At 48.7% G+C, this 21,733-nt stretch overlaps 2 protein-coding genes across 2 annotated transcripts in view; one reads left to right on the top strand and one right to left on the bottom strand.

Moving 5' to 3' along the window:
• Positions 1–6,551, top strand: part of LOC104126609 (solute carrier family 25 member 36) — a 14,326-nt gene extending 7,775 nt beyond the window's left edge. The window contains exons 3-9 of the mRNA XM_035894617.1: positions 1,074–1,264; positions 2,884–3,060; positions 3,501–3,578; positions 3,883–3,983; positions 4,626–4,692; positions 4,890–5,173; positions 5,273–6,551. Of these exons, the coding sequence (XP_035750510.1) occupies positions 1,074–1,264; positions 2,884–3,060; positions 3,501–3,578; positions 3,883–3,983; positions 4,626–4,692; positions 4,890–5,173; positions 5,273–5,472 (1,098 nt within the window). The 3' untranslated portion in view covers positions 5,473–6,551. The remainder of the gene's footprint in view (positions 1–1,073; positions 1,265–2,883; positions 3,061–3,500; positions 3,579–3,882; positions 3,984–4,625; positions 4,693–4,889; positions 5,174–5,272) is intronic.
• A 528-nt stretch (positions 6,552–7,079) lies between these two features.
• Positions 7,080–19,216, bottom strand: CLSTN3 (calsyntenin 3). The gene is made up of 17 exons (XM_035894555.1): positions 19,107–19,216; positions 17,967–18,162; positions 17,278–17,486; positions 16,823–16,972; positions 16,006–16,191; positions 15,261–15,530; positions 14,856–14,968; positions 14,614–14,776; positions 13,451–13,507; positions 12,530–12,687; positions 12,199–12,347; positions 11,507–11,733; positions 10,281–10,451; positions 9,538–9,683; positions 9,285–9,420; positions 7,565–7,782; positions 7,080–7,477 (listed from the first exon to the last, which is right to left on the bottom strand). The coding sequence occupies exons 1-17, from the start codon at positions 19,180–19,182 to the stop codon at positions 7,307–7,309; spliced, it is 2,796 nt and encodes a 931-aa protein (XP_035750448.1). The 5' UTR covers positions 19,183–19,216; the 3' UTR covers positions 7,080–7,306.
• Positions 19,217–21,733: the final 2,517 nt, after the last annotated feature.

Genomic DNA, 21,733 nt, shown 5'->3' with positions numbered 1-21,733 from the left:
GAAAGAGTGGGGCTAATATTTTTTTCTTCTTTTTGAGATCTTGTGGTCTGATTTTAATCTATTTAGCATCTATGCTGTAGTCAGAGTGCTAAGGCTCTAAGTGTGTTTGTGTGAGATACCAAGCTCACTTTTTGCAAAACTGAAGTATGTTACATCTTTGTAGTTGCTTGTGTGAATCCAGCTTTTGTTTTGTAATTTCCATTAAAAAAAAAGAAAATACAGCCCACCCAACCAACCTTGATTAGTACAAAGCTTTTGTAGTGATCTGATTCTGTAATTCTCTTCTGGCATGAATCTCAAGTCATATAACCGTATAACCTTTGCAGCATAAATGATTACAAATACACTTTTTTTTTAGTCCTGGTAGACATGAGAACTCTTCTAGGCTAGTATATTTCCCCAGTCCCCTGACATTTCGTAAGCATTTAAATCTGTAGGTAGGAAGTCTCCTCAGTCAGCTATTTTTAATATCCATGGCCATGGGATTTTTGTGCCTGCTGATTTTAAAATGTTTGCTCCGACTAGATTTTGTTCAATTTCGCCTTCATTAGTATTGGACTCAAAAACAGTTCATCGCTTTGTGACGAGAGTACCTAATTTTCCATTTCTCCTGAAACAGAAGAATTTTGGAGACCTATGTCTTTCATACATTGTGAGCAGCTGTATCATCATGCAGTGCGTGTTAAGACATCATAGTTGAGATTTCTTCTGGTTTTGAGCAACTGATACACCTTATTTCCTTAGCTTTGTTTAGTCAGTGTTCTTTGCTCCCTGGAAATTCCCCCCTGGCCTCACCATTGAGCCATAGTGGCTCAGAGGTCCCCCTTCACCTCAGACTCTCTCACTGCTGAGGAGTAACTTTTTTTTTTAACTCTTATTATTGCTTTTTAAATTCTTCTGTTATCTATACATATCAGTAGCTTGAGGAACTTGAACTCAGGAAGATTTTATATATACTGGAGGCGTGGGTTCAAATTCGTATCCTGACCATCCATGCTCAGGTAGGGACTTCCTGAAGAAATGAGATATTATGAAAACATTACATAAAGTTGTGCCTCCTTATGCACTGTTAGACAGAAAAAATATTTAGGATACCAAGCAATTGCTTCTCTAAACATTGTCCTGTTATAGTGTTTTCTCAGCTTTTAGATAAGAAGTTGAAACTGCACTATTCAGACTTCTTAGATGTCTTGATCTGTCACCACTGTACTCAATCATCTCCTGAACTGGAAACTACACTTCTGGTCAAGAAAACAACAGGCCTGTAAGTATGGAGCCTGTATCAAGCAAATTGGTAGAAACTATGGTAAAGAACAGGACTGTTGGATCCCTGAATGAATATGGGAAGAATCAACATGGCTCAAGGAGGCCCTACCTCACATGACTCCTGGATCACTATGTAGGCTGTCTCGGTGTCCATGCTTGATCATCTTGTTCATCCCAGAGAACAAGCTGAGCCAGGTCGTTTACTGCTTTGCTTTCTGTTGTCTTCTGAGCCTGAGCTACGTTCTTTGGTGGTGCTCCACCTGATCCCAGACTCCCACCACTCACCCTGTCTCTTGAGCAAAATTGCTGCTGATTGGGTGCTGTGCAAGCCACCACCACTGCATAGATCTGCAAAGGGCTTGACAAAGCAGCGTAAGTGTAATAGAGCAGCATAACTAGTTGCTACTTGCTGGCAAAATTAGCTGCATCGCCTTAACAGCTGCCAGATCTTCAACTCTTGGACTTCATTGGAGTAGGCATCCAGGCCTCTTTTTTTTTTTTTTTTCCTAACTTCCAGGCAATAATAAATGGAGCAAAGGCTGTGAGAGCTGAGAGTATGTGTGTGCTGAGCTGTATAGACTTCTTAAAAATATTTAAAAAATTCTTCAGAACTCCAGCCATTTGCTGTCCTGTACCATCATATGTAATTCCATTTAAATACTTGATTCTTCCCTGATATCTTGTAGTTCTTTGGTTGGCTTTTCTTTCTTCGGAGCAGAGTGAGCTTTTTTTAAGCCTCCATCTCTTGTGAAACAAAGAGAGTTTGGCTCTAGCAGATCTGAGCATCTGTCTGTTTGTCAAAGCTTCTTGTATGGCTGTTCCATGCAAATTCGTCTGAAAACAGCCTTTCAGGTACTGAGTATCCTCTAGAAGAACAGAGTTGTCAGTCAAAGGATCTGAAGGGGCAGAAGCTGAGAGCTGAACGTATTGATTCTCTGGTTCTGACTTATCCCTGGGTAGCAGAAAGGGAAAAAGGGGATACGTGTCCTTTCAGCATTACTGAGGTGTGACTAGACTGGTTGATGGTGATGGTTCACAAGTTCCAAAAATAGTTTTTGTCTGTTGAAGGTCAGGGTCCTCTTTCATTAAGCAAGTCAGGCTGGGGGTGAGCCTGACTGCTGGCAGAAAATGCAGCTCCTGATCACAGGGCCTTGCAAATGTGTGACTGAATGGGTTACGGGTTGAAGGCACAGGCAGGCTGAGGGGTGGGAGAGTTTTGTGCTGCCCCTCTCCAAGCCAATGCTGCTGTGGGGAGGTGTGAGGCACCGTGCCTGGCATTGCAGTGAGGTTGGGCAGCAGCAATGTTTGCTCTGGGAAATTCTGAATGCAAAGATCAGCAGCTTTTAGCTGAGGGACTGCTGAGGCCCTATGGACTTGGGACTGTTTGTCTCAAATACCGAGTGAGGTTTCAGAGTGAGGCTGCCAGGAGCTGTCCCAAGCTAAACCGTTATTGTGTTAATCAGTGTCAGAGCAGGAGGTCATGTGTGACGCAGGCTGGGGGACCTAGCCTTCTCTACTAGAGGGGAGAGGTTGTGGACGAGCAGGGTCAGAATTATTGCCCTGTTCCTGCACAGGGGTCATTCTTACATGTGCTGTTACACCCTTGTTATGCCCTAGATGTGGTGGCACAGCTGGAGCCATCCTGACCTGTCCCCTGGAAGTGGTGAAGACACGTCTGCAGTCATCCCAACTGACACTGCGGCCTCTGTGCCTCTCAGAGATACAGCTGCCAGGGATGAGTGTGAGGCTGATGAACCCCACCCCACCATCTCCTGGAGTGCTCAAGTTGCTGAGGTGAGTAGCGTAGGGTAGGGCAGCCTGCATGTTAGCACCAGGGAGATGAAGGTTAGGACATCAGGTTGAGAGAGAGGCGAGGAGAGAGAGAGATGGCAGTAGCATTTGAGCTGAGGCTCTGGCAACTGCAAGTGTGGTAGAAAGTTTCATCAGAGCACAGGTACATCTGCTTTCACAGCTGATCTGTGCTTTGAACTCTTGAGTCTGCAAGAGAAATTTCTCAGCTAGTGGTTTGATCAGACCCAGAGCGATGGTGTCAGCGAGAATAGGAAGAAATGACTGAAGGAGAGAGGAGAAGTGGTTGGAGAGAAAATGAGAGTAGGGCAGAAGGATAACATGGAAGGTGAGGAGAGGATGCTGCAAGAAGTACTGAAGAATGAGGAAGGAGGAGGAACCAGCTTAGTTGTTCTGCTGATTTCTCTGTTCATTTCCTTCTGTAGGGCCATCCTCGAGAAGGAAGGTGTGCGATCCCTGTTCCGAGGTCTGGGTCCAAATCTTGTTGGGGTTGCTCCTTCCCGGTGAGTACTGCTCCCTGAGGATAGCTCATGCTGTACCTCCATGATAGCTATTGCTCCACATTCTGAAAGCAACCTGGGCCTTGTGCTCATTGTGCCAAAGGACCCTTTCACACAGACATTTTCTGGACCTTCTGATCTGTTGTAAGATAAGATGATTGCTGTGGGCCTAGTATAAACGGTATCTGATGTCACATTAGATAAACCTGTGCTGGGGGTAAGAAAAGTTGGAGTGAGACCCCACAGCAGTGCTGTCTCTGCTCCTCACAGGTGAGTTGTAACCTCTTCTGTATTTCTTTCCAACCAGGGCTATATATTTTGCTGCCTATTCTGGTGTTAAGGAGAGGCTCAATGCTGTCCTTGTACCAGAGTCCAAGAAAGTACACATGCTATCAGCAGCCTGTGCAGGTGAGCCTCTTCTGTCTCAAATCAGAGCCAAAAGATCCTTCTGCGTGTAAGTGTAAACAGGATTCATTCCTTCCTCATTGCTGTTCCCATCAGTCCTGCTCTCCCTTCTGAAGTTTTCTCCCTCCACACCTGGAACAGTGAGTTCCTTGGGCAACCAAAACATTTTCTCACTCTTCATTCTTCTTGGGCTCATCTCTTCAAGTCACGGATCTAGTCTTTACCCTTTCAGCTGCTATCAGGAAAAAGAGCTCCATTCAGCTGTGAGAGGGAGAAAGCAGTGTGTAATTTAGACCTCTCACAGCATCATTTATCTTGATATATCCCAGCTCTCTAACAAAATCTTCCACTCTTGCAAGTTCAGCCCATTGTTTCCTGCCTCTTTGTAACACGAGGGCCTGTAGTAGGGTTATGTTGGAGGCAGAGGAACTAATTACCACCAGACAAAGGCTGGAATGGGGGAAGAGGAGAATCAGATAGTCTGCCCTAAATGTCTCTTCTCCCACAGGAGCTCAAGGTCATTCTCAAATTGCAAATGCCTGCAGCTTGCCAAGCAGAATGCAGAGAGCTGATAGATCAGCACCTCCTCACAAACTGTCAGTGTGATCCTGGTGCTCATGGCTGTCTTCCTTTTCTGTTCTCCAGGCATTACCTCTGCCACACTCACCAACCCTATCTGGTTAGTGAAAACCAGGATGCAGCTGGAAGCCAGGTAAGGGAGGCTAGCAATGCAGAGCCACTCCGTGTCAAATCAGGACTGGTTTGGGGGTGGGGTTGGGTAGGGGTCTGTGACTTGCATCAAACATAGGTCTTCAAGGCATGCTGGGGAAGAGTCATACAGCTGTGTTCACAACGGCATTTTAGGGCAGTGGAGCAGTATGGTGTTCTAACCCTCCCTACTCTTTACAGGGCAAAGGGGGAGGTGGCCAGCAACGCTCTCCAGTGTGCCATGCACGTGTACCGCACTGAAGGCCTCCGTGGATTTTACCGTGGTATCACTGCCTCCTATGCTGGAGTGTCAGAGACCATCATACACTTTGTCATCTATGAGGCACTGAAACAGCAGCTGAGAAACAGCCATCATTCCCTTTCCCCACCACTCACGCTTTCACCGAACAGCCATGATTTCTTTGGACTAATGGGAGCTGCTGCTGTCTCCAAAACGTGTGCTTCATGCATTGCATATCCACATGGTGAGTGGGTCCACTCTCCTTGCTTCTGTTCCCCTCGATGGGAGATGCCATGCCTGTAGGGTCAATCTGCTGATACCACTTCCCTTTTTGTCTCTCCAGAGGTCATTCGGACACGGTTGCGAGAAGAAGGGTCACGATACCGTTCCTTTATACAGACTCTGCAGCTTGTGGTCCATGAAGAGGGGCCCTTAGCTTTATACCGAGGGCTCCTGGCTCACCTGATCCGCCAGATCCCAAACACAGCTATCATGATGGCTACCTATGAACTCATTGTACATTTGGCCTCTTCCACCCTGTAGGCACACTCTAGCACCTGGTTCAGGCTGCTGTAGAGATACAGGGACCTCATGGTCCTGAGACTTGGTCTTTTTCCATGCTCTGAGAGGTGGTGCTTTTCATCATGTATCAGAACTGGGTCAGGCATATCATTCTCAGGACATAAGACTACTTTGTGCAAAGTCTTTTGCTCTGATGTGCACAATGTAGCCTTTCTTCTTTCTGGAGGCTTGAATTATTGCAGTGCTTCAAGATGTCAGGGCACTGGTTTGACAGTGCCTGCTGTAAGCTCCCTGTATGAAACAAGGGCATGGAACTTACTGGGAAGGAAACAAATGAGAAGGCATAAGAGTATCTTAGACAGTCCCAGCATGTTCGCTTCTTTTGGACCTAGTAACCACCGTATGTGGGCACAGCTGGACTTGAAGACAGGTTAGACCTGAGACATCTGAGAAAACCGCAGCAAGCAGAGATCTTGTGCTGAGATGTTTCATGCCCTCAGAGGGGCTCTTCCACTCTCACCTACTGAGCTGTCTTCCCGCCCCTAAAGAGGATTTCTCAACCTTGGCTGCCAGCAAATGTCCTATTGCAGAATCTTCCTTTGGGTCCTTGACGTGTTGCAGCCATTTGCCCCAAGGCAGCTGAAAGCCTCTGACCATCTTGCAGGATCTGAATCATCAGACCAAGTAGATCAAGGGAAGAAGCACAACCTGCTATGAAGCACTACACTAACAACTCGTGCTACCATGGGCTCATAGCTATGCTTTGCTAGTATCTGTTGTGTTTCCATTACCTCCGTTCCCAACACCTTCCCTCAGAAGTGCTGGGGCTGTTCTGCTACAAGCTGGAACCCCTGGTGTGAAAAATACTCTTTTATGCTGGTGAAGGAAGTGGATCAGGTGAAAAGATGGGTGAAGCTGAGGATTTGGCCTGTTTCTGTTGATGATACACTAAGTGTATGGAAAGAGCCCTTTTTTTTTTTCTGTAATCAAGAATTCAGTTTGCTGCATGTTACACTTGCCTGTAATGGGCCGGAATACCGTCTGTTCCTCTGTGGGTTCTTAGCCCCAAGTCTTGGGGAAGGCTACAAAGAGAATTTTGACTCTCAGAAAGGTGGGGGGATGGGGAGGAGGGGTGGTGGTGTAGGGTCAGGGATGATGTGTTTTTCTTGTTGTAACACATATACTAGAAAATGTAACCTTTCCCCAAGATAAGGCAGTAATTTCAGTAAATACATGCTCTGGACAATCTCCAGTCTCACATTAGAGGCTATACTGACTCCTCCTTTCCCTGCTTGTAGAGGAAAAACTGCAGAAGCTCTGCATATTTTATTTGAAATCCATTTATTTTAAAATCCACTTTGTTTCCTCATCCTTCTTACCTTCATTCATTTAGTTTAGGACTATCGACAATTTTACAAAGCGACACAAGCTGCAGTGGGGGTTTTTTGCATGAAACGAGAATAAACCTCAAACGACAACATTGAAAAAATATACAATATATATATATATAATATCTGGGGAGGGGTAGTGAGAGACCCCACTCTGAGCCCTGTGGCTGGCTCCTCCTTCCAAATTTCTGTTCTTTCCAAGCCCCTCCTTCCTCATCATAGTTTGAACTGTGCCACCATCATGTGCAAGTGCCCTAACACATGTTTCTAGAGAGCCAGATGGGGGTGTCAATAATGTGGGGAATGTCCACAATGAGAATGGCAGAAGATGAAGGAACATGGGAGGCAGAAATGACAAATGAGGGAGGAGAGCATGTGTACACGGTGGGGGAAGGAAAAGTTAAAAGACACCTCCTCCTTCCAGCCACATGTTTGGGGGGATCCACTGGACTGGTGTTTTAAAGCTCCTAGTAGAGGTGAGAGCCGTCGCTTTTGCCCATGATGTGTCGGTTGTCCACGTCATTGCTGTCGGGGGAGTCGGGTGTCTCCGAGTCGGTGCTGTCATCTTCATCCTCCATGCCTTCACTAGCTCTGCCTTCGCCGCCTTCTGCTGCCCTCTCCTGGCAGCTCTGGTAGGACTGGGGAAGCGAGACGTGGTGTAAGGGGAAGAAGGATTTGGCTACCCAGCTGCCCGCCCAGCCCCAGCCACTCTGGCTGCTCCTCACCTCCATGGGGTTGACTATGATGGTGAGGGCTGAGTCGTCCCAGAACATGTCACTCTCTTTGCCTCCGGTGCTCGCGTGCCCTCCTTCAGCAGCCCCAGGGGCCTCTTGCCCCACTCCCCGCTGGTGCAGAGAGTGGATGCGCAGGATGCCGAGGATCACCATGAGTGCCAGGAAGCCCACACACACCACAATGATGACAGTGGCAGGACTGGGGGCCACTTCGGAGAAAGAGAATGAGGAGGTGTGGTTAGAGTCTGTCACAGAAACGGGCATTTCCAACCTGACCTGCAGGAACTGGGGTTCCTGGGCAGAGCTTGGGTTTTTGGTCTAGGCGGGAACACGTCCCAACTTTTTTGCGCCCCTGGGGCACAGGTAGTTCCTGCCTTCAGCTGCTGTATCTTTGCTTGAGGCCTCCACTGTTTGCCAGGATGCCTAGGTCCAGCAGTCCCCTGATGTGGCCCAGCCTGCACATCTTCATCTACAGAAGTCACCGGAGTATGTCGCACAGCAGCCATTTGTATCCTCCCCTTGGGAAGGAGAAAAGTGTGCTGGAGAGAGCCTCCAAGGGCAAATGGATGATTTTCAGAGGGTGTGATTTCTGTGCAAGCAGTAGAGAAAGAAGGAAGCCAAAAGAAGTCTGCTTTGCACATGGGACAGAGGTGAGGGGTACAATGGCCTTCTAATTAGCACCATTGTCAAAGCCCAGCTACTGCATAGGAGAAATCTTTAAATTCATCTAAGACCCTTAGCCCAACTCCCACCCCTTTGTTCTAGGCCTGTAGGCTGAGCCTTGACTCCCCAGATAACCCCCTTCCCTGCAAAATCTCTCCAGGCCCTCCCTGGATTTGTTCAGGGAGGTTCTGTACAGCAGGGACAACTTTTCTGCTGCGATCGGGCAGAGCTGGGGAAGGCAGTGGCAAAGGCTGGGTTTTGGTGCTCTCCCAGCATGTATGTAGGCTGTCCCTGCAGTGGCTCAGTGCCGGCTGCAGGACTGGACCAGCTGCTGCAGGAAGCTGCAGCGAAAGTTAGCACCAAAGGTGCCTTCCATGTTCCCTACAACAGGGGGCCAAAAGCAACACAGGGTCCTCTGTAACAGTCCTAGGGCTTTCACAGTCTAGGAGGAGCCAGTGAGACTGCGGTCATGCCTGTGGCACAGGGCTGCCAGGGCAAACCAACTATATCTAATGTCTAGTCTAGCTGTCAGACTTCTCTCTCTCCTCTGTTTTGGGGGCAAGAATCATCCTTTTGTCTGCGTGGTGCTGTCTCCTATATTATTCTGCCTTTCTGATCACGACCTAGTTCCATTCCTTTTTTTAGAGCAGTTTCAGTCTCGATTCTCTTGTTTCTCTCCTGCTGTTGAAGCTTCTTTCTGAAATTACATTACCCAAGCCTGCATAGCACCTTTGCAAGGTGCACAGATGAGATCATACCAGCTTACAGTTTCTCTTTTTAGACCTTCTCAGTGTAGATTTCAGACCGCTTCCACATCAAGAAAACAACATACTGCAAGAGGAGGATTGTTGCACCACACTCTAAACCAGAATTTGATGCAGACTGCAGTCCATTTGCTAATGAAGAGTGGGACAGGACAGTATAATGAGAACTCAATAACATGGGTATAGGGAGCCTGAAATAAATCCTCTGCTATAGGTTCTACCAGGATACCAGAAAAACAGCATCCTGACCTAAAGGAATAAAACAAAAAGATAGTGTTACATACTTGGGTGGTTTTGGGTGCTTGCCAAGCTGTGCCCAGATAGCTCTGGGGGTAAATGATGGCCTCGGTGCATGAACTGCTGGGAACTCAGAATATGGTTAGGATGAGCAGCTTGGTTCATGTTGTGGAGGACATTCACCTACAGAGAGACCAGAGTGGGAGAGACTCAGCCCTGTGTTCATTGCGATACATCCCATCCACCATGTCCTCTCCATGCATGCACAAGCACCTATATGGGTATGTATTGATCTTGTACCTCCACAGTAAACTCATTGCTGGAGTAGCGTCCGTTCATCTCAGTGCAGGACAGGTGAAACTTCCTTTCATAAAGAGCAGCGCCATTGTTGATGTGGTATGACACTTGGCGCAGTATTTCCTCATAAACTGCAATGCTCTCCACACCTGAAACAAGAAGAGAGAATTGCTGTGGAGTGAGGAAGCTTCAAAGTCATCTGGCATCATAATGCTGTAGCAACTAGGAGCTATAGAAGACTCCAAGGCAATGCTGGGCTGATTAATTTTGGGAAGGGAGCAGAGCTGGAGCTGGCTGCAAAGCACCTGATGAAATCCCTGCTTGCATTGCTAGAACACGTGAAAGGGAAGGAAGAATCAAGAGCAACAGCCCTGTTAAGTTCTGGACAGTACAACAGTGTTGTACCAGTCCACAAGCTGTAGGATGGGCTGTGCTCCAGTCATGTCACGCAAAATGCTGCTGGCATCGGAGAACATCAAACCCCCAAGAGCAATGGGAGTAAGTCATGAAGAGTGATAGAAGCCTGGGTCAGGGCTCAGACACCATGCTGTGTGCTGGAGGAGTAGCCACCTCCCCAAGGAGATGGCCTGGGACTTCCAAAAGCCAGGAGTTCAACAAATGGTTACATCTCAGAGTCTCACAAAGTACACCAACACATCTCTACCATTGGGTTAAGTGCTTCTCCCAGCGATGCCTGACAGTGAGAGAGGCATAATTATATGGCTGTGGCAAAGGAGAGCGCGTACCTGTGATGGTCAGGTAGGCAGAGGTGTTAACAAGCTCCAGTCCCCGCTGCTGCAGCAGTGCCCCATCCAGGAGCAGATACTCCCTCTCTGGGTCCAAGTCATCTCCTACCAATGAGATCTCGCAGCCATCCAGGTTGTGCACAATCTCATCTGACATTCGTGTGTCTGTCACTGAGATGCAAACAGAAAGAAGACAGGGCCAGAAAGCCAGCCAGCCATCAGTGAAGGCAGGAATTGCTCAGAGCTTAGTGCTCACATCATACATAATGAATTCTCTTTCTCTGGCTAGGGCTGACCTTGAGTAAAATAACTGTCAGTCTAATTACTTCTTGGAGGAGTCCCCCTAGTTCTAATGACATTATTTATGCACATAAAGTCACTTTATTTTGGAACAACATACTATTATCAGACTGGTTCATGGTAACATATCTTGGCTGTAAGGACTCCGTTGACAACGGCAATGTGCAAATTGGGAACAACTCTATCACACATTCCCAGACCCTGAGTGCTTCTGAAAGCCTCCCCCTGTCTCATCACTGCTGGTTACCATGGTTGAGATCTTAACTTCTATAAAAAGGCAACCACATTCAGTGACTAACTGCTTTCAGCAGGGCTGAGACCAACCTGCTCTAAGTCAAGAAACTCATCATTGTATGAGGAGAAGCAAAGCTGCTAAACAGAAAACTATGAACAAAAAAATCCCATTACCAGAAAAGATATGAAAGAAAAAAAAGGACGTGTGGAGCAGAGAAGTAATCTGAGGATGATGGAGAGAAACTGAGGAAACTGACTGGGGAATTCACAGGAATAAGTGATGCAGGAAGAGATGGGAGGGGGCAAGAAATAAAAGAAGCAGGAGAGAAGGAAGCAGGAGGAGACTGAGTAAGTGCAGAAGTGGAGAGAGTAACAGGCAGAACATCCATTCAGTGCTGGATTCAATAAAGCAAAATGTAGGTAAAATGTGAAAGGGATTATGAATGAGCAGCCTGAGAAAGAAGGAGGAGAGAGTGAGGCAAAGGAAATGGGTGGATAGAAAAAGTACAGGGATGAGCAAAATGGGATAAGAACCGATTAGCCTACATATAGACAGACAATGCGCCTTGCTTCTGTATATATGAACTCTCTCCTATTACAGGTGTAATGAGGGGCTGTACTTCCTCTCGGGGCAGCAACACTTGCAGGTCTTTCCAGTTTGTCTCTTATACCTCGCCCTGTACTCTACTCACCAGTACCGTGCCAATTCTCGTCCTTCTTGGCCTCCACCTGGTGAGAAATAGAGCAGGTGATCTGGAGGTTGGGGAACAGGGGGACTCCATCAAGACCCTCAAAGTCTGATGCGGGATGAGCAAAGTGAGCATTGCCACTCAACAGGATCTGGGGAGCATCAGGCTGTAGCACCACAACATAACCTTCCACATCAGGAATGGAGACACAGGACTCTTCGCTGAAACACCTGAAGGAGAGAAGCAGACAGGATCAGTTGGCTCAAGCTTTCACCAGCAACACTGTAAAAGAACACCTCCTGCACATTATTGCCAGTGAAGGGAATATCTTTTCTCTCGTAGTCTTCCTAAAGCTTCCCTGTAGCGTGCTGTGCAAGACAGAGAGGTGTGGTAGGAATGACGTAACTGGGTTTCCAGTGACTTGGTCACATCCACACACCACAAAGAAAATTAAAACCAGCCCACATGCCGAGAACATCATGAGTGAAGGCAGAAGTTCTGCTACCTGCACAGGCCCCAGTATTAGAGTATTCATTTGGATATTGGGTACGTTAATATTTATTTTCAGGAAGACTCCTACCCATTTTGAGACCATCAGTTAGAATTAAAATATAAGGTGAGGGAGTGTGATTTTAGTCAAAAGAGGGGCAGTCCTCTTGCTGAACTTAGCTGGAGGTGCTGCTTTGTCCACTCACTTGACAGTAGTGGTGAGCCTGAGTGGCCGGACCCCAGGGGTAGCAAAGCGCAGGGAATTCATGTAAGCCACATGCTGGATTGCGTGGTTGAAGGTTTCCACATCGTCACCCTCCAAGGTGAGCAGGGACTGAGAGGGGTTCACATGAACCTACAGGTGGAAGAGAAGAAAATACTCAGGGTTCCTTGGCAAATGCCAAGAGTCCAGGCTAAGAGAGACACAACGGAGAAAGGTGGGGAGTTGTCTGAGGTGGGAGAGCAGGCAAAGTTCTGGGAAGCAAGGCTGGGGAGGAGAGTGGAGGAGCCCCATGCAAGCTGGGCAGATGGGCATACCTTCATCCCTTTGCCCAGACTGTCGAAGTCACTGTAATCAAGCCCCTCACGGCAGGCATACAGGCATTCAATAACCTCCCGGCTCTCCAAGCTACCAGGGCGCACAGTGAAGCCAGCCAAGTAACCATGGAAGTAGTGGTGTATCAACAGAGGATCTCCTGAGGGAAACATGGGAGGTGGAGGGTGTGAGAGACATGGCAAGGAAGAGAGCAAAGACAACGAAAGCACGGGGGGGGGGGAGGAGAAAGGAGGGGGCATGGGGCATGGAAAACCAAAGACAAAGAAAGCAACAGTGTGAGGGACATACAGATGTTAAGGGAGGTAGAGTGAGACAGAGGGGTGCACAGAATATGGGAACACAAAGACAAGAAGATGAGGGACGCTGAAGTAAGGAGATGACAATTTTTTTGAATTCCAGATGGGGGAAAGCGAGAAAAACAGACCAACAGAAAGACTAGGGCAGTGAACAGTGGGTAGCATAGAGAAGTTTCTGCCAAACTGCTGAATGCCAGATGGAAACAATTTCTTGTCCCCTTCTCACTCTGCTTCCTGTGAGGGCTTTTAAAAGAAACTATATGTTCCATAGATAGTTAGGGATGAGGTGACATCTCCTGATGTCTCTAATGGCTATTGTGTTCTTCAGAGACCAACTTTAATGATCAGGCATGAGGACTCTTTCTCCACATGAAAAGCATACTCCATCTCTCAAAGCAGGCTGTAGTCCTCCTAGCAGCCTTTTCATGCTCCACAGATATCAAGGTATCAGGGACCAATCTGCCAAATAAGGGTTTTCCTCCCAAGATGGTGGGAGGTGACAGGACAGAACTGGGGGGGGGGCTGTATGAGGAAGGCACCATGCAAGAAGTGATAGTCATGCACAGTGAAGAGGGGAAGAGAACCATCTTCTTTCTTTTCCCCTACCTTGTATGGTGTCAGTGGAGTTCTCATTTCCTTTGATTTTCTCTCTGTTTTTCTCCTCTGCAAAAGGAGAACACTCAGACAAGAAATAAGGCACTGGAAGAGGGTAGTTACAGGGTCAGGAAAGTATCTATACAAGTGCCTGTATTGGCCAGTCCAAGAGAACAGCTCTGGAGTCATGTACCAAGCCACACACCTTTCAACCTTAGAGACAGCACATCACAGATGTAAGAGGGCAGAGTCCCTCTCATGAAGGGGATGCTGAGACTGTAGGATGAGCAACTAATACAAGGGAGAAAGTATAGTTGTGGGTTTTTTTCTCCTTTCCCAATGATATCTATTTTGGCAACTAACTGATTCCCATTTATGGAACATGGTCCTAGTCATGTTCGCAACAATCCATGTTCTCAACATCCCTTTGAAACTCAGATAGTTCCAGGAGGGTGTCCCAAACTGATTAATATTTGTTGGTTGCAAAAGTCCAGTCAAGAGCACAGAACTGTGGGAAGACCCCTAACCTAAGAGAAGCAGTGCTACAGTAAAGATTTGATTTTGCTAGAAATTTCTGCTGGAGTGAAGGCAAACAGCAGGCAAATTCCTTTAGTTCTGTCCTACTTCAGTCCTGCAGGAGAACCAGGGAAATGCAGCCTTACATCTCCACAGAACAGGTTTTAATCTTGTTGTGGTTTAACTATGCTCCTAAGCTGATCTTTGTCCTCCAACCCAATTCCTCTACAGCACGATTTGTGACTTCTTCATATAGATCCTCAAGACACAGAAATCCCCATCAATAATACAAATAGTACAATAGTACTGGCTGGTCTCTGGTGAAAAGCTTTGATAGAAACACCAATGCCTGAACAAGGTGTAGAGCCTCAACTTCCCTCTGCCTGAAAGCTGAGGATATGCCATTGCATATTCCACTGCTGTTGTTCATGAAAGTGCCAATGACTCTCCTCCCTGAGCTATTATTATTACTGTGGCCTGATGGCTTGGTCCATAAGGAAGAAAGGAGTCACATTGGCTTTGGTGCCAAGAAGGCAAGATGGTTGCAATGTGATTTGCATCATTAGTATTAGGTGGTGTTTCTTTCACATCTTCTGGCTCTCCCTCCACTCCCTTGTTTCCCATATGGGAAGAGCATGGTTCAAGGAGTGGGCACTCACCAGTCCAGCAGGCTCCAATCATGAGTGAGGGCTCCTGCCGTGGGGGGTGAATGAGGCCGTTGTCGTGGATGAGGGCAGGGTCGTAAGAGACCCCATCCACGTAGAGCGTGACAGTGGGGAACTCCAGGTTGAGGGCATAATGGTGCCACTCATCGTCGCAGACCTACGGCAGACAGCAGAAGAAGGGATCAGCAATGGGCAGAAGGAGAAGGGTCATGGAGAGGAGGCAAAGACTTCCTCACCTGCTCAAGCTTCCAGAGGAATTTCACAGGCCTTGCACTTTCCAGCAATGGCCAGTAGAGGAAAGCAATCCGGCAGCCGTGAACAGCCAGAGAGTAATGGGAGTAGCCATCCTCTGCCGGGGACAAGCAGAGGGAGTTACATATCACACTGCAGAGCAGTCACACTAGCCATTGCCCAGAAGCACACGCTAGCCTGCACGACCGGTGCTCAGCACCATGTGCTCACATTGGGCTTGACTGCTCCCAGAAAAAGTGACACCTGAAGAAGCTGTGTCCCTCCTAAAGAGGGACCCCTGCCCGGGTCCCGCTCTGGAACACAAGAGACTTCCTCCTGCAGGGCCAACCCCTTCTAATGAGTTAGAGGCAGTGGGCAGAAGCATCACCACCCCAGGAAAAGCGTCTCACCGCTCTGCACTGTACTGCAGATCACCGTCTCCTCTTCCCGCCTGCCTTTGCCAGGCACCACGGCATGCTTCATCCATACGGACAGGGTGAAGTGGTCGCTCAGCCCCCCGTGGGCATTCGGCCCATTTACCACAGGCACTTGGGCAGCCTGGCTGCCATTGAACCAGTAGATGAGGCTGCTGTCCTGGCTGTAGTGCACCGAGAGTCGTGCGGTCCAGTTGGCTGTGGGGCTAGGCACCGGCAGCAGGTCAATCTCTCCCGAGGCAGCACCTACCGAGAAGGGAAGGAGTCAGGAATGTCAGCATGGGAGAAAATAAGGAGCCTGAGAACTGGGGAACAGAAGAAGAGGGTGCTAGAGCGCTGGTTGTAATGTCCCAGAGCACGGGGATAGGAGGAGTTGCCTGTAGGCCTCCTCCTGTCTGGAGAAAGATGGTGACTTTTCCATCTGTGCTGAGGGAAGTTCCACAGACTCTGCATACTGGGGCAACGCTCAGAAGCCTCTGGCTTCCCAGCAAGGAAAGCACAGGGAGCCCCTTGCAAATATGGGCAGGGCGCCCACTGCCCCTCAGCACAGCATGTGAGCTAGGTGTCCTCCCAGCCCCGCTGACCACAGCAGATGTGAGGAATGTGTCCCCCAGCATCTCCGCCGTGTGAGGCACAGAGCCACCGCCATGAACCCCTCCAGGGGAAGGGGCAAGGGGTGCTTTGCCACAGCTGCCCTTGGCCCAGGGAAGAATCAATTCACCACAGAGTTTGCGCAGTGACTTCTCGGAGTAGTTATCCCGGTCACAGCCCTTGGCCACGTGGTTTGTCTGCAGCTCCACTGTGGCCTGGATGTTCCACAGGGGCTCATCGCAGGTCTCCAGGTGAATGCTGGGGAAGAGCGCGAGGCTGCCTGCACCTGGGGTGTACTCAATCCTCTTGTTCCAGCCTAATGAAGAAGAGTGAAAGAGAGGGGTTAGGTCCTGCCAAGGACCAGAGGCCAGAACATTTGGCACACAGGCAAGCAGCATCTATGGACTAGCTCAGAAACAGAGATTTTTGGCCCTTTCCATGTTGAAAAGACAACTTTATGCAGCTGGCATCAGTGCAAGGGAAGATTTCCTGGAAGCACAGAGTCCAAATTCTCATCTTCTACAGCTAGTACCAGTGTAGCATCACTCCTTGGATTGTCAGCCTCTCTTTATCAGGCAGACCAGATATTTAGCTGTGTTGATTTCCCCCTAATTGTATTGACTAAGGTGAACCTGTAGGCATAAAACATCTCTGGAAAAGCCAAATATCCTCAAGATGAGCAGCCCCCAAAACAATCTACATTGAATACAGTCTATCGAGCCTTATCAAATACATAGTAGTTCACAGTAATCCAAGGAATGATTTTCCAATGTTTGAATTGCCTCTCAGTGGCTTTGCAACAGACGTAGATGTTGGTGCCAGAACCGAACCATATACAGGGGTATACAAGCGTATACGTGTATATACAAACATTTGCAATGAGGAGGACTGAGTAGTAGTTCAGCAAAAGCAAAGGGAAGACAGAGCTGTGTTTGGAGGTTTCATACCCTGCCAGCTGGGCTTGCAGGTGGGTTTCACCTGGATTTCCACTTCAGCATCATCAGAAGCCCGCTTCTTTCCACAGTCATAGGCTGTCACTGTGAATTTGTAGAGACGATCTCCACTGTACTGCAGCTTCTCCGTGTTCTCAATGTTCCCTGGTTAGCAAAACAAAGAGATCAAGGGAGAAGAAAGACAGTGTCCTCAAAGATGTTCCTTCTAGAAATGACTCTTATTTTTGATCAACTACAAAAGCAACCAAAAAGAAGCTGAGTCCCCCTCCCCAGTACCACTCTGTAACAAGCATCCCACAAAATGGCTGCTGTGTCTCTGCACCAGGAGAGAGAGATCAGCAATGCTACAAAATTCATACAGCGCAGCTCTGCCAGCAAATGGGTCTGGCCAAGGGGGAGCAAAGCAGGAAAGGGGGAGCGACGTGCTCATGGTAGGTGCGGATTCTTACCATCATTGTCAATCAGAAAGGGAATATTGGGGGTCAGGATCTCATAGTAGCAGATCTGGCTGTACTGTGGTGAGCAGTCTCCATCAATGGCCTCCACACGCAAGATGCGGTCATACAGCTTTCCCTCAGTCACTGCCACACGATACAACTTTTCCACAAAGACAGGAGCGAACTCATTCACATCGTTTACTCGAACGTGCACTGTGGCCCTGATGCAGAGACACATCAATGAGAACTGACTGGCTGATTAGGAGCCATACACCACCTAAATTTCAGTGTAAGTCACTCCCCTAAAGTGCACCAGTCTGATTTCCAGCCGTCAAAAGCAAGGACAAGGAAAGAGACCTTGGTTTCAATGCAGCAATGTTGGCGCACAGGAGCTTGGACAATGGTTTCCTACCCCAGAGAAAGAGCAAAAGGAACGATAGTGTAATCTGGACCTCCTGCCTATGTGCAGCAACATAAAACACCACCCTCGGACACGACTGTCAAGCAGCCCTCATTTCTAGTGCATTCACTCATGTGACGTAGTGAACATTTCTCTTTGGGTCTTATAACGTGTTGAGTTATAGTATCAAGGCTAGAGAAAAATACTTCTGGCTAAAGAAAGCATTCCCACACCAATCTTCTTCTGCGATTCTGTGACAGATCGCATTTTGTAACATGCAGCAACGAATACCTGGACTTACTTGTGTGATTTCTTGGTATTTGCTCCATCAGGTCCCTCTCCACAGTCATAAGCCTGGATGGTGAATGTGTGCTCCTTATGTGCTTCACAATCCACTGGTTCCTTGGCCCGGATCAGCCCCTCACCCGTAGCTTTGTCCAGGATCACAGCTTCAAAAGGTACCCCTGCCCCATGGATCCTGAAGCCACAGATTTCACCTGGTACCCAGGTGAAAGGAAGGGGAGAAAGAAAAGGACTGAGGAAAGCGCATTATGCCCCCTTGCTTCCATCTCCCATATTTTCTTCCTTTCTAACTTACGCTCTCCTTTCTCCCTCATTACCACCTATAATTTCAAGCAATTTTTTGTTCCCTGTTCCTCCAGCCATTAACAGTGTAGATTGCCCTCTACTGGAGACTACTCCCATGGCAAGGAGTCTTGACCGGCATCAAGACAGATTAGAGGTTACAAGGCTCAAGCTAAATTTATTAGTGCTACACAGCCACAGTACTGAGGGAGCACCTTATTTCTCCTCTGCATTCCTCAGGGAGGCAAACCAGGCCATATACTGCAGATAGACAGCCAAAGCATGAAGATCCGTGATGTCTCATCCACCCACACACGCAGGATGTGCACAGCACCGCAGAGAACTGCAGATAGGGTCACCTAAATCCTGAAGTTCAGCTCACAGGGACCACTTTTCCTCTCCCAGAGCTGAGGAAGGATGCGTGAGGAAGCTCTGGGCACGACCTAACCAAGCGCCAGGAATACAACCCTCGTAAAGCCTCATCCGCAGTTTCAGGGATTTGTGCTTACTGTGAGGGGAGGTAGCACTGCCGACGAAGTCTGCCCTACCAGCTTTCTCCAGTGCTCACAGACACAGAGCTGTGCATGTGATCTTTGAAATAGCAGAACTGCGTCAAAAAGTAGCTGGCTCCACCCTCAGTTCCTCTCCCTAAGGGAAACAGCTCACAGCATCCTAAATCAAGCTGTGCCCAAATTGCCTCCAGACTTCACTGGGGACCTCCTCCGGAACAAGGTTTGGAGGTGATCATTTCCTGAAGAGAGCTAGAACCCAGCAGAGGGATGAATGTCACCCTGCCTCTGCCTCTTCATAAGTCTCCCCCTGCCTTCCACCCCTCCCAGAGCTGTTACCCACCTACCTGCATAGCGCAGTGGAGCATCTTTGTCCAGCGCAAATAGCGGTGGGTTGAGCAGGACTGTGTTGTCGTTCTCCATGACGATGCCCTGATATTCAGCTTCAATCCAGGGTTTGTGCTTGTTCGCTGAGGTAGATTTGGGTTAAGGGATGGAGCACAGGAATGTATTAGCCGCCAGTAGGGAGAGAGCAGAATATCATCCAGTGGCAGGTAACAACCACCCCTCCCCACCTTCTTCTCTGGAAATAAAGAAGTCTGAAAGAGGCCAGGAGGCAGAAGTTACCTTTCTTCAGTTCTACTCTACATGACTCTTGGGAGACCTCATCAGAAACGATGTGTTCCTTCTGGCCTCCTCATTACCATCTTATTAGAAATATGTGGAGAGGCATCTGGGTGCCCATGAAAGCTGGAGCAGTTAAAAAAAATGAAATCAAGAGGCAGAAGTAGCCTGAGTCTGGAGACAGACTCCAAATGCTAAATCCTTTAGCTCACTCTAGCCATAATTAAAGGATCCAGGACACATCTTCCCTTGGGGTGTCCCCAGGGGACAAGTCTTGCATGCAGCCATTATCGCTTCTGCCTCGTGTCCTCTGGACTAAGGCCCAGGAGCTACACACATGTACACAGGTAGGCTTTCAGTCAGTCATCCTACGTGTGTAATAACCTACTCTGAGAGTCCCTTGCTCCTTCCTTCCCCACTCCATGGTGAGCACCATATTCCCTTGGCCCCTCCTTGCTAATCCCGTTGGCTGGAGCCCAGCCAGGCTTGGCATGGAGGCAGCAGCCAGCAGGAGGCTCTGAAAAATGTCACAGGCCCAGAAATAGCAAATTAATCTTTATCACACAGGCTCCAGGGCAGGGAAAGGGAGAAATAAAGGGGTGGGGGTGTGGGGGGGAAGGGGAGAGGAGAGGAGGGGAGAGAGAAGAAAAATCATTACAAATTAAAAACCCCTCCCCCATGTCCACTCCCTGCCAAATGGGCCTCAGAGATTATATTACATGGCCTAGTTACAACCCCCATTCCCAGATAATCCCCCACTCTCCCACCCCCTGGAGACCAAGATTTATTACAACCAAGCAATGCTTTGAGCACAGCATGGCTCAGAGCTGGTGGGGAGCAGGATAGCGAGCCTCTCCCTCAAGGGCGCTACTTCCAGTATGTCCATTCATCCTCTGCAGCACAGCACCCTCTGAAACCGGACTGGCATCGCATGATGGGTTGACTCAAAAGGGACAGCACCCCTTACGACCAAGCACTTCTGCAAACAGGGGCCAGGGGATGCTGCCAGAGCCGGGAGGTGGGGCGGCAGACAGGCCCCACGGGTCAGAGTAGGGGTGCACCAGACGAGCAGAGCGGGCAGACCCAGCCCGGCGTAGCAGCGGAGAGCGTGGGTTGGCATTTCTCCCTCACCGTATTGATTAAGATTATAAAGCGTTGCGCAGGAAATCCAGAGAAACATCCATCCTGCTCAGTATGCAGGTGGAATCCTTCCTGTGTGCAAGTGCCCACGTTTCACCCCACCCCTCCATTGCCCCCACCAGATTCCACCCTGTGACGGCTCTAGTCCATGCGCTACACCACCGAGGTGGGAATCCATAGCTACAAATGCCACATATGCCCTGTTGCTGGGGTAACAAGCTGGTGGTGGAGAGAGAAATCCTTTGCTGCATCTTCCTGCGACTTGGGAATCACCAGTCTGATTTCTCGGGAAAGGAGTTACCGGAGATTAGAAAAACATTTGGGGAATATTTTTAGGATACAGACCCCTACCGGCTTCAAGGAAGCTCCTGTAAATCTAAAATAATGTGCAAAAGGTGGAGAGACATTTCAGCGTGGAAATTCACAAAGGAGAGAGAAAATCCAGAGCATGAAGGGCCTTGCCTCGCCACTGGGCCCCTTGGCACCCGAGCAGTACAAATAAATGCCCCTGCCAATGTCAGCATGCACAGAGCTCCGCGTTGCCCCCACCCTGCAGCCCTACCTCTGCTGAAGCACAGAAAGCGCCCTAAGGTGTCACATTCCCCCATGACCCTTGCGTCCCTCGCATGTTTTCAGATTCTCCCACCCTGTCAGATTATTGACACACAGACTCCCCTGGGGTGAATTTCTCGCGCCTGTGTCAACAGCCACAGATCTAGAAACCTATATCTTTCTCCACCGCTCTACATGGTCAAAGAACATCTGCATTCAGAACATTACAGCTGTAGCGTGAGGGGTTTTCTTTTGCATATTTAGCACATAAAATGCCGTTTTGTATTCACAACCTGCATAGCTAGCACATAACTGTGCAATAATTCCCATCGACAGATTGTAGATGGATGAATTAGAATGGGAAGATAGAGATAGATAAGGGATGTGTTTCGGAGACCACAGGGGTCTGTGGAGAAGCAACACATTCTCTCTCGGCACGCTAAGGAAGGGAAGGAAAGCCGAATCCATGCAGCGGTAACTGAAACAAAAGCAAGACAAGTGGGTGGAAAAGGGGAAAACGCGAGGAGAATGCTAGAGGGAGAGGAAAGAACGGAGACAAAAAGCGGTGGTAGGAGAGAGGTGGAGAAAGTAGGGATAGGGGATGGGATGTGGGCGCCCGAAGGGGCAAAGAAAGCCGGCGCCGCCGGGGACCGCGGGG

Source organism: Egretta garzetta, unplaced genomic scaffold (genome assembly GCF_000687185.1).
Source record: "Egretta garzetta isolate BGI_Z169 unplaced genomic scaffold, ASM68718v1 scaffold85, whole genome shotgun sequence".
In the NCBI taxonomy this organism is placed as follows: Eukaryota; Metazoa; Chordata; class Aves; order Pelecaniformes; family Ardeidae; genus Egretta; species Egretta garzetta.
This window is presented reverse-complemented; position numbering and strand designations above follow the sequence as displayed.

Excerpts from the sequence above, each read along its gene's own strand:
- CLSTN3 (XM_035894555.1), bottom strand. The coding sequence starts at position 19,182 with ATGGAGAACGACAACACAGTCCTGCTCAACCCACCGCTATTTGCGCTG. Across the intron at positions 12,688-13,450 it reads CTCCACTGACACCATACAAG|GAGATCCTCTGTTGATACAC; the intron begins GTAGGGGAAAAG and ends TGTTTCCCTCAG. Across the intron at positions 7,783-9,284 it reads AAGCACCCAAAACCACCCAA|TGGCCCCCAGTCCTGCCACT; the intron begins GTATGTAACACT and ends CTTTCTCCGAAG.